At 47.4% G+C, this 16,015-nt stretch overlaps 1 protein-coding gene across 5 annotated transcripts; it reads left to right on the top strand.

The window, feature by feature from the left end:
* Positions 1-12,324, top strand: senp7b (SUMO specific peptidase 7b). 5 transcript variants are annotated; one of them, XM_068601988.1, is made up of 22 exons: positions 1-99; positions 631-742; positions 2,503-2,579; positions 2,677-2,910; positions 3,016-3,098; positions 3,206-3,321; positions 3,404-3,629; positions 3,851-3,939; positions 4,070-4,189; positions 4,449-4,482; positions 4,552-4,821; positions 5,891-6,111; positions 6,188-6,255; positions 6,738-6,854; positions 6,995-7,108; positions 8,215-8,307; positions 8,712-8,788; positions 8,977-9,038; positions 9,297-9,340; positions 9,503-9,571; positions 11,501-11,651; positions 11,916-12,324. In XM_068601988.1, the coding sequence occupies exons 2-22, from the start codon at positions 632-634 to the stop codon at positions 12,042-12,044; spliced, it is 2,505 nt and encodes an 834-aa protein (XP_068458089.1). In that variant the 5' UTR covers positions 1-99; position 631; the 3' UTR covers positions 12,045-12,324. The 5 variants fall into 5 exon arrangements, with proteins under 5 accessions (XP_068458089.1, XP_068458092.1, XP_068458088.1 ...); XM_068601987.1 differs by having other exon boundaries at positions 46-313; XM_068601991.1 differs by lacking the exon at positions 631-742 and having other exon boundaries at positions 19-99.
* Positions 12,325-16,015: the final 3,691 nt, after the last annotated feature.

Below are 16,015 nucleotides of genomic sequence, written 5' to 3'. Positions count from 1 at the left end.
GTCAGCCGTCATCTCGGCATGAAGCCGCGCGAGAGTTCCGCAGCATTTAACAACAGAAGAAGCTTCCCGGCGGATTGCGTCTCCTCCAGCTGGCGTCCGGTTGGTGATTTAATTTATCGTCCCGTTAACGACTGAAAGGTCACGTCATTAAACTTAAGAACGGAACCAGACGCCGGCCAATCGTCCCGTTAACGTCTCAAACGTCCTGTGTTTCCTCGTAAGGACGGAACCAGCGACGGCAACGTGTGTGCATCTTCAGCAGGAGCCCCGTTCAGAATGACTTTTTTTTACTTTCTACGGCTTACATTTTAATGTATGAATACAAAATTACATAATTGAAGTTTGTTCATGAATAAGTTGAATATTGTGGTTAATTCGGCACACTGCTAAACCCGCAGCTCCCCTTTCCCGAGAGGCAGTGCTTCCTTCGTGTGTGTGTGTGTGTGTGTGTGTGTGTGTGCCGCAGCTAGCAGCCAGGATACAGATAGCTGTCAGTGTTTCTGCCTCCATGCCTCTGAACACACAGCCGGGTTTCAGCAGGAACCTCCCGCTACCGCCTGCCAGCGGCGGACACGCCCACCGGTGCAGTACTTGTGTGTATTAGCGTGTACTTTTGTGTACTTTCTTCAGTATGGCGTCTCCGTTCAAGATTCCCAAGAAGAAACGTTCAACGGGTTCTGACTCCGCCCCCATGCATACGTCACCGCTGGCCCGCCTTCAGAGCTCCGCCCCCGAATTTAAGGTGGTATTTCTGGACAATTGGCTCATTTAAGGGGTATTACTGATCTGTCAGCTTTTTTCCCCGTACTGTTAGTATCTTAAGGTGGTATTGTTGATCTCGTAGCCTTTTTTAAGGTGGTATTACAGATCTGTGAGTTCTTTTAAGGTGGTTTTACTGATATGCGGTTTCCTTTAAGTTAGGGTTAGGTATATAGAGGGTTAGGGTATTACAGAATCAGAAACTTTTTATTGCCACGTAAGTACAAACGAGGAATTTATCCTGGCGGAAGGTGCATCACAACAACAACAACAACAACAAGAGCAGAGAACATTTAACTATACAAGAGAAAGTATAAAATAAAATTTGGATAAACAAGTAATAAGTAAGTACAAAGTAAGTAAGGTGCAGTAAATATGCAGTAAATAATTAGTGATGCAATTAAAAAATAAGAAATACAGGTAGCGATCAATAATAATAATAACAATAAAAGTAAAGGTAAAGTAAAGTGCACGGAATGAGGTAATGATTGTTGAAAGTGAGAGGAGAGAGAGAGAAGAGAGAGGAGGGAGAAGAGAGAGGAGGGAGAGGAGAGAGGGGAGGGAGAAGAGAGAGGAGAGAGAAGAGAGAGGAGGGAGAAGAGAGAGGAGAGAGAAGAGAGAGGAGGGAGAAGAGAGAGGAGAGAGAAGAGAGAGGAGAGAGAAGAGAGGAGGGAGAAGAGAGAGAAGAGAGGGGAGGGGAGAGAGAGGAGGGAGAGAAGAGAGAGAGGAGGGAGAAGAGAGAGAAGAGAGGGGAGGGGAGAGAGAGGAGGGAGAGAAGAGAGAGAGGAGGGAGAAGAGAGAAGGGAGGGTAGAGAGAAGAGAGAGAAGGAGAGGAGGGAAGGTCGTGGGGGAGACAGAGTCAGTCAGTGGACCTGGTTCTGTTGATGAGCCCGACTGCTGCTGGGTAGAAACTGTTAGTGTGGCTGGAGGTCCTGGTCCTGATGGACCTCAGCCTCCTGCCAGAGGGAAGGGACTCGAAGAGTTTGTGTCCAGGGTGCTCTTCCTGAAGTCCACAACCATCTCCACTGTTTTCAGAGCGTTGAGCTCCAGGTTGTTCTGCTGCACCAGGTCACCAGGTGCTCAGTCTCCCCCCTGTAGGCGGACTCATCAGACCGATGAGGGTGGTGTCGTCCGCGAACTTCAGGAGCTTGACGGGCTGGTGACTGGAGGTGCAGCTGTTGGTGTACAGCGAGAAGAGCAGAGGGGAAAGAACGCAGCCTTGGGGGGAACCGGTGCTGGTGGTCCTGGAGCCAGAGACGTGTTTCCCCAGCTTCACATGCTGCTTTCTGTCAGACAGGAAGTCTGTGATCCACCTGCAGGTGGAGTCTGGCACGTGCAGCTCGGAGAGCTTGTCCTGCAGCAGGGACGGGATGATGGTGTTAAAAGCAGAGCTGAAGTCCACAAACAGGACCCTGGCGTAGGTTCCTGGGGAGTCCAGATGCTGGAGGATGAAGTGCAGGGCCATGTTGACTGCATCGTCTGCAGACCTGTTGGCTCTGTAGGCAAACTGCAGGGGGGCCAGCAGAGGGTCGGTGATGTCTTTGAGGTGGGACAGGACCAGGCGCTCAAAAGACTTCATGACCACAGAGGCCAGGGCGACGGGCCTGTCGTCATTGAGTCCTGAGATCCTGGGTTTTTGGGGACGGGAATGATGGTGGAGGCCTTGAAGCAGGCTGGGACGTGGCATGTCTCCAGGGAGGTGTGATCTAATGTGTGTTTCTTGGTCTCGTTTGGTCACAACAGAGTTATGGGCATCAGTCCTGCAGAGCAGACAGCATGCATGCTGGGAACTCACAGGGCTCCTCAGTTCACAGACAGAGGTTTGTAAAGCGCCCCCTATTGGTCACAGTGTTCATGACAGTAGATGAAATATTCATAACCATGAAAATCTCCTAAACACGTTAAACCTGCATCCAGCGCTCCGAACTTCAGGAATGTCGTCAAGACGCTGCTCGGACTCAACGGCTCCTCTGTCGGAGCTCCTGCAGCCAATCACAGAGGAGCTCCTGCAGCCAATCACAGAGGAGCTCCTGCAGCCAATCACAGAGGAGGCTGGAGCCACCAATCACAGAGGAGCTTCTGCAGCCAATCACAGAGGAGCACCAGCAGCCAATCACAGTCTGGAGCTGAGTCTTTGGTTTCTTTTAACAGGTGAGTTGAGTTATTTAATAAGTGATGTTTAATAAGTAAACGTGTTGAATCCGGTGTTTTTATAGTTCTGTGCAGTGAGTTGAGCTCTCCGTGTTCCTCCACCAGGTGGCGCCCTAAGAGAGCGTCAGACCGTCTGCTTCTGCCTGATGTGAGCCCCGAGTGTCCGTCCCCACCACAGAAGAAGAAAGGTCAGTTCATGGTAACATTGTTGATGACATCGTGGTAACATTGTTGATGACATCATCCTGCTGGTTTAATATTTAATAATGGATATTTAATAACACTGTGACTTCAGCCTCGCCTCACAGAGTCTCTGTGGACTCGCTGGACTCTCTGGCTGAGCTGAGGGGTGAGGGGCATGCTGGGAATTTGAGTCCCTCAGCGCCAGGCCAATGGGACTCAGAAGAGAAGGTAGAGGTCAAAAGTCATTGACGTCTCACGTGAGGAAGATGAGGAGGAAGGTAAAGACAGCAACTGTTCCTTTAACCCGCAGAAGAAGAGGAACTCGTCTTCCTCGGGGTCAGACCAGACGTCAGAAGACGACGCGGCCTCCGTGATGTCACCGAGGAGGCGGAGCCTGGACCGGGGGGCGTGGCTTGGCAGCCAGATGGACGACGTGAGAGAAAAGGAGAGGAAGAGATGGAGGGAATTCAGAGGGAGGAAGACGAGCGGCCGTCGTCTTCACCTGAAGAAACCCAGGAACACAGCCACTGAACCCAGTGAGTCAGAGCACTATAATGATATTTATATTACAATATTTATATTAATGACCACTAATGATGATGAATTATGATATTTATAATAAATCACACCAGGATATTAATACGCAATAATCACACAATAGTAATAAATCATAACAATTATAATAATCAAAAAGTTCATATGCTTAAAGTTATTGATTATTATCAAAGATGTTGATCACATCCTCTTCCTTCCTCAGTTGTCCTCTCCAGTGAGGAAGAGGAAGATAAAGATGACGAAGGACACGGAGCGTCACAGAGTCGGGTGGAGGAACCGGAGAAGACGAAGGTACGAGACCTCTTCATCATCAGCTGAGCAATAATATACGTTCATGTAATAGGGATATTATTAACATCTTTCATAATATAAATAACTATAACACAATAATAAAGATAATAAATTCTTTTGTGATTTCCAGACTTGCAAGGAGGAAGAAGACGAGAACAACTCTCGTCCTCTTCCTCCTCCCTTCCTCCAGCTGGACTTCGTGGCGCTTCACGCCGGCCTGACGCACGCCGACGCCAACGGGAGGATGATGGTGAGTCAGTTTATTATTTCATTATTCATTATTCTACAGCTGCATACAGGGAAGGAAAGGAGGAAATAAAGTACACACATTAAAGTATAAACACATGTTTTATTAATTATTATGTCGTTGATCCGTCTTTAACGATCACTGAAGACGCAGAAGGAAGTTCAGAGCGTCGCTAGAGGTCACGAGGTCAACGAGCTCCACTCTTTTTCACCTCGAAGACAACAGAAGAAAACAAAAGATGTTTCATGTTTGTTTGTTCCAGATCAATGAGAGCGGCTTCATCGTTCCCCTGAAAGGTAAATATTGTATTTGCGTCATGAGAGGACGCGTAAACGAGAACAGGTGGTGACGGTTCCTCCTCGCAGGCGTCCAGGACGGGGAGGTGACCTTGGTGGCGTCTCAAGTCCGGGGCTACGGGGTCTGCGATGGGGGCGTGGCTCAGGGCGGGGCCCTATTGGCTGGCTGGGAAGGCCCCGCCCCCTCGCTGCTCTTCCTGTGGGTGACGGACGCTCAGGCCAACATACTGCAGAGGGAGCTCTGCTCCATCCAGACTCCCATCCAGACCCCCATCCAGACCCCCAACCAGACCCCCAACCAGACCTCCAACCAGACCTCCAAGCACACCACCACATCAGGTAAACTGGAGAACCAGGAACTCCCACTCCTACTTCATTCAGCACTGACATGTAGTCTTCTGGTTACTTCATGTAGTCTTCTGGTTACTTCATGTAGTCTTCTGGTTCCTTCATGTAGTCTTCTGGTTACTTCATGTAGTCTTCTGGTTCCTTCATGTAGTCTTCTGGTTCCTTCATGTAGTCTTCTGGTTACTTCATGTAGTCTTCTGGTTCCTTCATGTAGTCTTCTGGTTCCTTCATGTAGTCTTCTGGTTACTTCATGTAGTCTTCTGGTTCCTTCATGTAGTCTTCTAGTTACTTTATGTAGTCTTGAGTTTCCTTCAAGTAGGTGTTAATGTGTCCTCCTGGTCCTGCAGGGCCCATGAGGTTCTAGATCACGTGTTAATGTGTCCTCCTGGTCCTGCAGGGCCCTTGAGGTTCTAGATCCACGTGTTAATGTGTCCTCCTGGTCCTGCAGGGCCCATGAGGTTCTAGATCCACGTGTTAATGTGTCCTCCTGGTCCTGCAGGGCCCTTGAGGTTCTAGGTCCACGTGTTAATGTGTCCTCCTGGTCCTGCAGGGCCCTTGAGGTTCTAGGTCCAGGTGTTAATGTGTCCTCCTGGTCCTGCAGGGCCCTTGAGGTTCTAGGTCCAGGTGTTAATGTGTCCTCCTGGTCCTGCAGGGCCCTTGAGGTTCTAGGTCCAGGTGTTAATGTGTCCTCCTGGTCCTGCAGGGCCCTTGAGGTTCTAGGTCCAGGTGTTAATGTGTCCTCCTGGTCCTGCAGGGCCCATGAGGTTCTAGATCCACGTGTTGATGTGTCCTCCTGGTCCTGCAGGGCCCTTGAGGTTCTAGGTCCACGTGTTAATGTGTCCTCCTGGTCCTGCAGGGCCCTTGAGGTTCTAGGTCCAGGTGTTAATGTGTCCTCCTGGTCCTGCAGGGCCCTTGAGGTTCTAGGTCCAGGTGTTAATGTGTCCTCCTGGTCCTGCAGGGCCCTTGAGGTTCTAGGTCCAGGTGTTAATGTGTCCTCCTGGTCCTGCAGGGCCCTTGAGGTTCTAGGTCCAGGTGTTAATGCGTCCTCCTGGTCCTGCAGGGCCCGCATGCTCCTTCCTGCTGCTGGTACTGAAGGAGCAGCTGCAGGAGCTGCAGGCCGCCCTGCTGGCCTCCATCATGGACATGGAGGAGTACAGGAAGGGCTGCTCCTCCTCCGGCGGGCCCACCTCCCCTCTTGAGTGGACCGACGGGCTCCTGCTGCTCCACAGCTGCCCACCTCCTCTGGACCAGCACCTCCTCGGACTGCTGGGTCACTCTGCTGTGAGACTCCTCAAGGTCCCCATTTCTCTTCTCCGTTCAAACTCTGAACCATTAAAAGTGAATTCTTCTTTTTCAGGGGAGAAACAACCAGAAGAATAAGAAGTCAAACCTGAACCTTTCTGGTCTGCAGCAGCTTCCCACCAGGTAACGCAACCTGGACCTGGTCAGGCTGTTGAACCGGGTAAGACTGTTGAACCAGGACCGGGTCAGACCGTTGAACCAGGACCGGGTCAGACTGTTGAACCGGGTTAGACTGTTGAACCTGAACCGGGTCAGACCGTTGAACCTGGACCGGGTCAGACTGTTGAACCGGGTTAGACTGTTGAACCTGAAACGGGTCAGACCGTTGAACCTGGACCGGGTCAGATTGTTGAACCGGGTCAGACTGTTGAACCTGGACCGGGTCAGACTGTTGAACCGGGTCAGACTGTTAAACCGGGTCAGACTGTTGAACCGGGTCAGGCTGTTGAACCTGGACCGGGTCAGACTGTTAAACCTGGTCAGACTGTTAAACCGGGTCAGGCTGTTGAACCTGGACCGGGTCAGACTGTTAAACCTGGTCAGACTGTAAACACCAGACGCTAAAGTAACATGGACAGGATTGAACCCCCTATGTGTGGTTTCAGGTTGATCCAGTACCCGGCGTCGCCCTGCAAAGGCCGGATCACGGTGACGAAGGAGGACCTGGCCTGTCTGAGCGGCGGCGAGTTCCTCAACGACGTCATCATCGACTTCTACCTCAAGTCAGTCTGTCGGAAGGAAATCAAGCCTGAAGATTTAAAACCGTTGGGACTTCTCATGAAGTCCAGTATCTTTGGTTAGACGTAGTTCCTGTCCGTCACCAGTAGGGGGTCAGAGTCCTCAACCTGTCCCCCTGCTGCAGGTTCCTCCTCCTGGAGGGCGCCGGTGGCTCGGTGGCCGAGCGGAGCCACGTCTTCAGCAGCTTCTTCTACAAACAGCTGAGCAGACGGAGAGACGACGGCGCCCCCTCTGTCCCGTAAGAGTACTACACCGAGATCTATGATCACGTGGAACCAGCGTAATAATTATAATAAACATTACTTTCTTGGAGCTTTCTTCCGATTAAATGTGAATATCTGTTTTTGTGTATTTATTCACATTTTTGTAATTTTTGTCTTTTCATTTATTATCATATTTGTACCATTTTAGCTGCAGAAACAATCAGACTTTGATTGTCTGTCTTTGGTTCCTACAGATGTTCCCCATCTATAATCTGAATCGTCCTATTTTACTTTTCACAATCAAGCCTTTTAGTAAATACAGAAAAAGGTCTGACTTTACGCAGACGACACACTTATTTCTGTCAGCTCGCAGAAATTTATGAATCTACTCCTGTGGACAAGGTGTTTTGCTTTGTGTCTCAGGCCTAGAGTCAGTCTGTGCTTTGTGTCTCAGGTCTAGAGTCAGTCTGTGCTTTGTGTCTCAGGTCTAGAGTCAGTCTGTGCTTTGTGTCTCAGGTCTAGAGTCAGTCTGTGCTTTGTGTCTCAGGTCTAGAGTCAGTCTGTGCTTTGTGTCTCAGGCCTAGAGTCAGTCTGTGCTTTGTGTCTCAGGCCTAGAGTCAGTCTGTGCTTTGTGTCTCAGGCCTAGAGTCAGTCTGTGCTTTGTGTCTCAGGCCTAGAGTCAGTCTGTGCTTTGTGTCTCAGGTCTAGAGTCAGTCTGTGCTTTGTGTCTCAGGTCTAGAGTCAGTCTGTGCTTTGTGTCTCAGGTCTAGAGTCAGTCTGTGCTTTGTGTCTCAGGCCTAGAGTCAGTCTGTGCTTTGTGTCTCAGGCCTAGAGTCAGTCTGTGCTTTGTGTCTCAGGTCTAGAGTCAGTCTGTGCTTTGTGTCTCAGGCCTAGAGTCAGTCTGTGCTTTGTGTCTCAGGCCTAGAGTCAGTCTGTGCTTTGTGTCTCAGGTCTAGAGTCAGTCTGTGCTTTGTGTCTCAGGCCTAGAGTCAGTCTGTGCTTTGTGTCTCAGGCCTAGAGTCAGTCTGTGCTTTGTGTCTCAGGTCTAGAGTCAGTCTGTGCTTTGTGTCTCAGGCCTAGAGTCAGTCTGTGCTTTGTGTCTCAGGTCTAGAGTCAGTCTGTGCTTTGTGTCTGTTCTCAGCGATCGTCACATGAGGCATCAGAGGGTGAAGACCTGGACCCGCCACGTCGACATTTTCACTAAAGACTTCCTGTTTGTGCCTGTCAATCAAGAGTAAGAACATTTCTTTCTGGGTTTGAGAAAAGTGGAACTGCGTCTTGTCCCTCGGTACCTTTTGAAATCCTTCTACCACTGACATTGTTTTGTGCATTTCTGTCACATTTTCATGAGTCGTTTTTGATTATGGTTTAAACTAAAACATCACATTGTGTTCCCATTTTTAAAAACATTTACACCTTTTTGAACAATATTTTGTTGAATTATTGTTTAACAAACTGTTCAGTGAAGCAAAGAAAACCATGTTTCTCGGTACTGAAACATTTAAATGACACACAGGAAGACGACATTGTGGTCGGTTGTCTACTGTCCACTTCCTGCAGATGTTTCACAATAAGAGTCCTCTGCAGTAAGCATCAGTGTTGAGGATTTGGGTGCATGGTGGTTCTTGGTGTCCACAGAGCTCACTGGTTCCTGGTGGTGGTCTGCTTCCCGGGTCTGGAGGAGGTTCAGTACCAAGAGTTTCAGAGATTAACAGGTGAGCTGCTTTCTACTTCCTGTTGTATCCGAGGAGAATAAAGTAAAGGTATGAATGTTCTTCTCTAAAAACACTCAGACGGATTCTATCAGTCTATCAGATTTAAGCTTTTCATCAGCGAGGCACTTCAGGGCTTTTATTGTGAAGCACTACAGCAAGCAGCTTCCAGGTTGTTGTTTGTGTCTTAGGTGGACCAACGCGGCCTGCAGGTAACGCGTCAACCTTCAGTCTGCGATCACAGCAGCCACCGGTAAGTATTCTGTTAGAATATTAATAATATATATTTTCACGTTAGTTGCATAACTTCTTTGCAACATCTGGCCTATTTATATTTTGTTCTGATATTTTCATTTTTTTTCACAACATTTCCACGAAAGGATTGTCCTCCTTAACAAACTGATGTTTGAGAAGGCAAACGAGTTTATTAGTTTATTATTTTATTGTTGAGGGAAGACAGAGTTCTGCAAATGAAGATCAAACCAGAATGTTAATGTCTCTTACTTTGTAGGAGTGCACTCAGCAGAGCTGGCAGAGGGATACGGTGATGAAGAGGTGAGTCTTTGTTTGCTCGACTTTCACATGTGGACATCCAAAGACTTCCTGTTGAGGTTCTGCTCTTCCTGTTGAGGTTCTGCTCTTCCTGTTGAGGTTCTGGTCTTCATGTTGAGGTTCCTGTCCTTCCTGTTGAGGTTCTGGTCTTCTTGTCCTCTGCAGGCCGTGTGTCCTCGTCATGGACTCCCTGAAGCTGTCGTACCACGATAACGTCTGCCGGTTCCTCAGAGAGTCAGTTCCTCTTATTTAAAATCTGGACTGTTTGACGCTGCTGTCTCACTCTCTCCCTGTCTCTCTCTCTCACTCTCTCCCTGTCTCTCTCTCTCACTCTCTCCCTGTCTCTCTCTCTCTCTCTCTCTCTCTCCCTGTCTCTCTCTCTCTCTCTCTCTCCCTGTCTCTCTCTCTCACTCTCTCCCTGTCTCTCTCTCTCTCACTCTCTCCCTGTCTTTCTCTCTCTCTCTCTCCCTGTCTGTCTCTCTCTCCCTGTCTCTCTCTCTCTCTCTCCCTGTCTCTCTCTCTCACTCTCTCCCTGTCTCTCTCTCTCTCTCTCTCTCCCTGTCTCTCTCTCTCACTCTCTCCCTGTCTCTCTCTCTCTCTCTCTCTCCCTGTCTCTCTCTCTCACTCTCTCCCTGTCTCTCTCTCTCACTCTCTCCCTGTCTTTCTCTCTCTCTCTCTCCCTGTCTGTCTCTCTCTCCCTGTCTGTCTCTCTCCCTGTCTCTCTCTCTCACTCTCTCCCTGTCTCTCTCTCTCTCTCTCTCTCCCTGTCTCTCTCTCTCACTCTCTCCCTGTCTCTCTCTCTCTCTCTCTCTCCCTGTCTCTCTCTCTCTCTCTCCCTGTCTCTCTCTCTCACTCTCTCCCTGTCTCTCTCTCTCTCTCTCTCCCTGTCTCTCTCTCTCACTCTCTCCCTGTCTCTCTCTCTCACTCTCTCCCTGTCTTTCTCTCTCTCTCTCTCCCTGTCTGTCTCTCTCTCCCTGTCTGTCTCTCTCCCTGTCTCTCTCTCTCACTCTCTCCCTGTCTCTCTCTCTCTCTCTCTCTCCCTGTCTCTCTCTCTCACTCTCTCCCTGTCTCTCTCTCTCTCTCTCTCTCCCTGTCTCTCTCTCTCTCTCTCCCTGTCTCTCTCTCTCACTCTCTCCCTGTCTCTCTCTCTCTCTCTCTCCCTGTCTCTCTCTCTCTCTCTCCCTGTCTCTCTCTCTCTCTCTCCCTGTCTCTCTCTCTCACTCTCTCCCTGTCTCTCTCTCTCTCTCTCTCCCTGTCTCTCTCTCTCACTCTCTCCCTGTCTCTCTCTCTCACTCTCTCCCTGTCTCTCTCTCTCTCTCTCTCCCTGTCTCTCTCTCTCTCTCTCTCCCTGTCTCTCTCTCTCTCTCTCACTCTCTCCCTGTCTCTCTCTCTCTCCCTGTCTCTCTCTCTCACTCTCTCCCTGTCTCTCTCTCTCTCTCTCTCCCTGTCTCTCTCTCTCTCTCTCCCTGTCTCTCTCTCTCTCTCTCCCTGTCTCTCTCTCTCTCACTCTCTCCCTGTCTCTCTCTCTCACTCTCTCCCTGTCTCTCTCTCTCTCTCTCTCCCTGTCTCTCTCTCTCTCTCTCTCCCTGTCTCTCTCTCTCTCTCTCACTCTCTCCCTGTCTCTCTCTCTCTCACTCTCTCCCTGTCTCTCTCTCTCTCTCTCTCCCTGTCTCTCTCTCTCTCTCTCCCTGTCTCTCTCTCTCTCTCTCACTCTCTCCCTGTCTCTCTCTCTCTCACTCTCTCCCTGTCTCTCTCTCTCACTCTCTCCCTGTCTCTCTCTCTCTCTCTCTCCCTGTCTCTCTCTCTCTCTCTCCCTGTCTCTCTCTCTCTCTCTCTCCCTGTCTCTCTCTCTCACTCTCTCCCTGTCTCTCTCTCTCTCTCTCCCTGTCTCTCTCTCTCACTCTCTCCCTGTCTCTCTCTCTCACTCTCTCCCTGTCTCTCTCTCTCACTCTCTCCCTGTCTCTCTCTCTCTCTCTCTCTCCCTGTCTCTCTCTCTCACTCTCTCCCTGTCTCTCTCTCTCTCTCTCTCCCTGTCTCTCTCACTCTCTCCCTGTCTCTCTCTCTCTCTCTCCCTGTCTCTCTCTCTCACTCTCTCCCTGTCTCTCTCTCTCTCTCTCTCCCTGTCTGTCTCTCTCTCCCTGTCTCTCTCTCTCCGTGTCTCAGGTACCTGCAGGTGGAGTGGGAGGTCCGGAGAGGAACCCCTCGTCTCTTCACAGCAGACAGCGTGAAGAGCTGCAGCTGCAGAGTCCCTCAGCAGGACAACAGCAGCGACTGTGGACTCTACCTGCTGCAGTACGCAGAGAGCTTCCTGCAGGTACACACACACCTGGTGGTTCTCTAGAGGAGGACCAGGTACACACACACCTGGTGGTTCTCTAGAGGAGGACCAGGTACACACACACCTGGTGGTTCTCTAGAGAAGGACCAGGTGTTACCTGGTGGTTCTCTTAGAGGAGAACCAGGTGTTACCTGGTGGTTCTTTAGAGGAGACCCAGGTGTTACCTGGTGGTTCTTTAGAGGAGACCCAGGTGTTACCTGTCTCTCTGAACTAAATGCAGCTCTCTGATTGGCTCCCCAGAACCCTGTGGTGCACTTTGAGCTCCCGATGCGATTGGACAACTGGTTTCCACGTCAACGGGTCCGTCAGAAGCGCGAGGAGATCCGGACTTTGATCATGAAGATGCATCGCAGCCAGACGGGCACCTGAATCCAGCCCTTAGTTCACCTGTGCAATACATCATTTATATTTTAAAGTGTTTTCAGTTTAAAAAATATTTATTAGTTTGTTTTGTTTATGTAAATAACTTTATACTGCAAATAAACCTTGATCATTATGATAGTGAGGCTCTTATTTTGAAACTTCAAAGAGGATTTGGATCCAGATTAAGATTCAAAATGTCCCCCAGTGAGAGTGAATTAAATGTACAACCATCTCATCATCCAGAACTCTGTCTTCCTGTTTTATATAATAAACCATATTTATTTTCTCACAGAAACCGGACTCTTAATTTGAAACGGGAAGTGGAAGGACTCCTAAAATAGTGTGTGTGTGTGTGTGTGTGTGTGTGTGTGTGTGTGAGATCCCCCCTGCTGAGGACCAATCAGCTTACAACTGGTTAACTGGATCAGACTGACGGTGTTCTAAGGCTGAAGGAGGTCTTACAGACAAAACATCAGATGATTTGTCAACTGTTCCTCTCCAACCTGTTCAGACCTAGTGATGGTTCCTCTCTGGTTTCTGTCTAACCTGTTCAGACCTTGTGATGGTTCCTCTCTGGTTCCTCTCCAACCTGTTCAGACCTCGTGCTGGTTCCTCTCTGGTTCCTGTCTAACCTGTTAGACCTCGTGCTGGTTCCTCTCTGGTTCCTGTCTAACCTGTTCAGACCTCGTGCTGGTTCCTGTCTAACCTGTTCAGACCTAGTGATGGTTCCTCTCTGGTTTCTGTCTAACCTGTTCAGACCTTGTGATGGTTCCTCTCTGGTTCCTGTCTAACCTGTTCAGACCTAGTGATGGTTCCTCTCTGGTTCCTGTCTAACCTGTTCAGACCTCGTGCTGGTTCCTCTCTGGTTCCTGTCCAACCTGTTCAGACCTGATGATGGTTCCTCTCTGGTTCCTGTCTAACCTGTTCAGACCTAGTGATTGTTCCTCTCTGGTTCCTGTCTAACCTGTTCAGACCTAGTGATGGTTCCTCTCTGGTTTCTGTCTAACCTGTTCAGACCTAGTGATGGTTCCTCTCTGGTTCCTGTCTAACCTGTTCAGACCTAGTGATGGTTCCTCTCTGGTTTCTGTCCAACCTGTTCAGACCTTGTGATGGTTCCTCTCTGGTTCCTGTCTAACCTGTTCAGACCTAGTGATGGTTCCTCTCTGGTTCCTGTCTAACCTGTTCAGACCTCGTGCTGGTTCCTCTCTGGTTCCTGTCTAACCTGTTCAGACCTAGTGCTGGTTCCTCTCTGGTTTCTGTCTAACCTGTTCAGACCTAGTGATGGTTCCTCTCTGGTTCCTGTCTAACCTGTTCAGACCTAGTGATGGTTCCTCTCTGGTTTCTGTCCAACCTGTTCAGACCTTGTGATGGTTCCTCTCTGGTTCCTGTCTAACCTGTTCAGACCTAGTGATGGTTCCTCTCTGGTTCCTGTCTAACCTGTTCAGACCTCGTGCTGGTTCCTCTCTGGTTCCTGTCTAACCTGTTCAGACCTAGTGATGGTTCCTCTCTGGTTCCTGTCTAACCTGTTCAGACCTCGTGCTGGTTCCTCTCTGGTTCCTGTCTAACCTGTTCAGACCTAGTGATGGTTCCTCTCTGGTTTCTGTCTAACCTGTTCAGACCTAGTGATGGTTCCTCTCTGGTTCCTGTCCAACCTGTTCAGACCTAGTGATGGTTCACGTTTTGCCCCAGCCGTCGTGGAGAAGGTTAAGCTGAGCGACGGGGGTCCAGATTAGACAGATTTAGTCCTCCATGAATCCTCCATCCCAAAAATAATCTTTTGATTGAAAACAAAAGATTGAAAACAAAAGTGTATTTACGTTTTTGTTGATCTCCAGTTAATCCTATTAACCATTACCCAGTAACCATTAGCGTTAACTAGTAACCCTTAACCAGAGGTTTTCAGAAAGGAAGCTTATTTATGATTAAAACTACCATTAATGGTGTATATACTAGTTATACTATTAGCAGTGTATATACTGGTTATACCAGTAGTGGTGTATAAGTACTAGTTATACTAGTAGTGGTGTATAAGTACTGGTTATACTAGCAGTATTATATATACTAGTTGTAGTAGATATACTAGTTATACCAGTAGTGGTGTATATACTAGTTATACTAGTAGTGGTGTATATACTAGTTATACTAGTAGTATATATACTAGTTATACAAGTAGTGATGTATATACTAGTAGTATATATACTAGTTCTACAAGTAGTGGTGTATATACTAGTTATACTAGTAGTATATACACTAGTTATACAAGTAGTGGTGTATATACTAGTAGTATATATACTAGTTCTACGAGTAGTGGTGTATATACTAGTTATACTAGTAGTATATATACTAGTTATACAAGTAGTGGTGTGTATCTACTAGTTATAGTAGTAGTGGTGTGTATATACTAGTTATACTAGTAGCAGTGTATATATACTAGTTATACTAGTCACTGTGTATATATATATACAAGTAGCAGTGTATATATACTCTTCATGTTAGTAGCAGTGTGTATGTATATATATGTGTGTATATATGTATGTGTATATATATATATATATATATATATATATATGTATGTGTATATATATGTATGTGTGTATATATATGTGTATATATGTGTATATATGTATATATGTGTATATATATATATTTGTATATATATACATACACACTAGTAGTAGTATAGATACTAGTAGTAGTATATATACTAGTTATACTAGTCACTGTGTACAAGTAACAGTGTATATATACTCGTCATACTAGTAGCAGTGTATCTATATTCTAGTTATACTAGTAGTAGTGTGTATATATATATGTGTGTATATATATATACATATATATATATATATGTGTATATATATGTATATATGTGTATATATATGTATATATATATATATGTGTATATATATGTATATATATGTATATATGTGTATATATATGTATATATATACATATATGTGTATATATATGTATGTATATATATGTATGTATATGTGTATACACATATACATACTCCTACATATATATGTGTATATATATACATATATATGTATATATATACATATATATGTATATATGTGTATATATATACATATATGTGTATATATATACATATATATGTATATATATATATATATATATACATACTAGTAGTGGTATATATACTTGCTATACTAGTAGTTGTCTATATACTAGTTATATCAACCAAAGGCTTGTTAAATAGCTGCGTATGGAATATTACACACAACTTTGTGAATATTTGTTAAAACAAGACAGTTTATTTACTCTCCTTTTCCGTGTGGATTATCTTCAAAGTGTTAACTGGTTTAGACGCATTGGGCTCCATGGTGACCTTTGACCTTTAAGGCTGAATGTGACCTTCAGGGTGTTCAGGTAATCCAGCTCAGTCAGTAACGACCACCTGGTGAAGCTCAACAAACAAACATGTTGTTTCACTCTGTTGGTCAATGCATTCATGCATACGGACGAGGTCATCCACCTCATAGTACATGTTTTATAGCAGATTCAATCCGGACCAGGTGCATCAGTTTGTCCCTTACACAGGTGAATCCTGGGTAATTGACCATCTTTGAGCTGCGTGTTGTATGCAGCTGGATGTAATCGTCCCGTTTGTTTGATTCCCTTAAAGCAACAGGCACACTGAGACTGAGTCCTCCAGCAGATTAACAAACGGGATTACAGCGAAGAGACGAAGAGAGGAGTCCATCTGCTCACAGAGCAGCGAGCGCTCGGAGACGCCGGACCGTCCCCAGCCTCCCGTCTCACCTTCAGCCTCCCGTCTCACCTCCAGCTCCCGTCTCACCTTTAGCTCCCGTCTCGCCTCCAGCTCCCGTCTCACCTCCTCCCGTCTCACCTTCAGCTCCCGTCTCGCCTCCAGCTCCTGTCTCACCTCCTCCGGTCTCGCCTCCAGCTCCTGTCTCACCTCCTCCCGTCTCGCCCCAGCTCCCGTCTCACCTCCT

This window comes from Clinocottus analis, unplaced genomic scaffold (genome assembly GCF_023055335.1).
Source record: "Clinocottus analis isolate CAN_PGR_092001 unplaced genomic scaffold, fCliAna1.0.p SCAF_58, whole genome shotgun sequence".
NCBI classification, from domain to species: domain Eukaryota; kingdom Metazoa; phylum Chordata; class Actinopteri; order Perciformes; family Cottidae; genus Clinocottus; species Clinocottus analis.
Note: the sequence above shows the minus strand (reverse complement) of the source record. Positions and strands in the feature narration are given on the sequence as shown.

What these genes read in the sequence shown, in the direction of transcription:
- senp7b (XM_068601988.1), top strand. Translation starts at nt 632, where the DNA reads ATGGCGTCTCCGTTCAAGATTCCCAAGAAGAAACGTTCAACGGGTTCT. An exon ending in GCTCCGCCCCCGAATTTAAG is followed by an intron (nt 743 to 2,502) that starts GTGGTATTTCTG and finishes TGGTCACAACAG; the next exon opens with AGTTATGGGCATCAGTCCTG. An exon ending in TCCTCAGTTCACAGACAGAG is followed by an intron (nt 2,580 to 2,676) that starts GTTTGTAAAGCG and finishes ACCTGCATCCAG; the next exon opens with CGCTCCGAACTTCAGGAATG.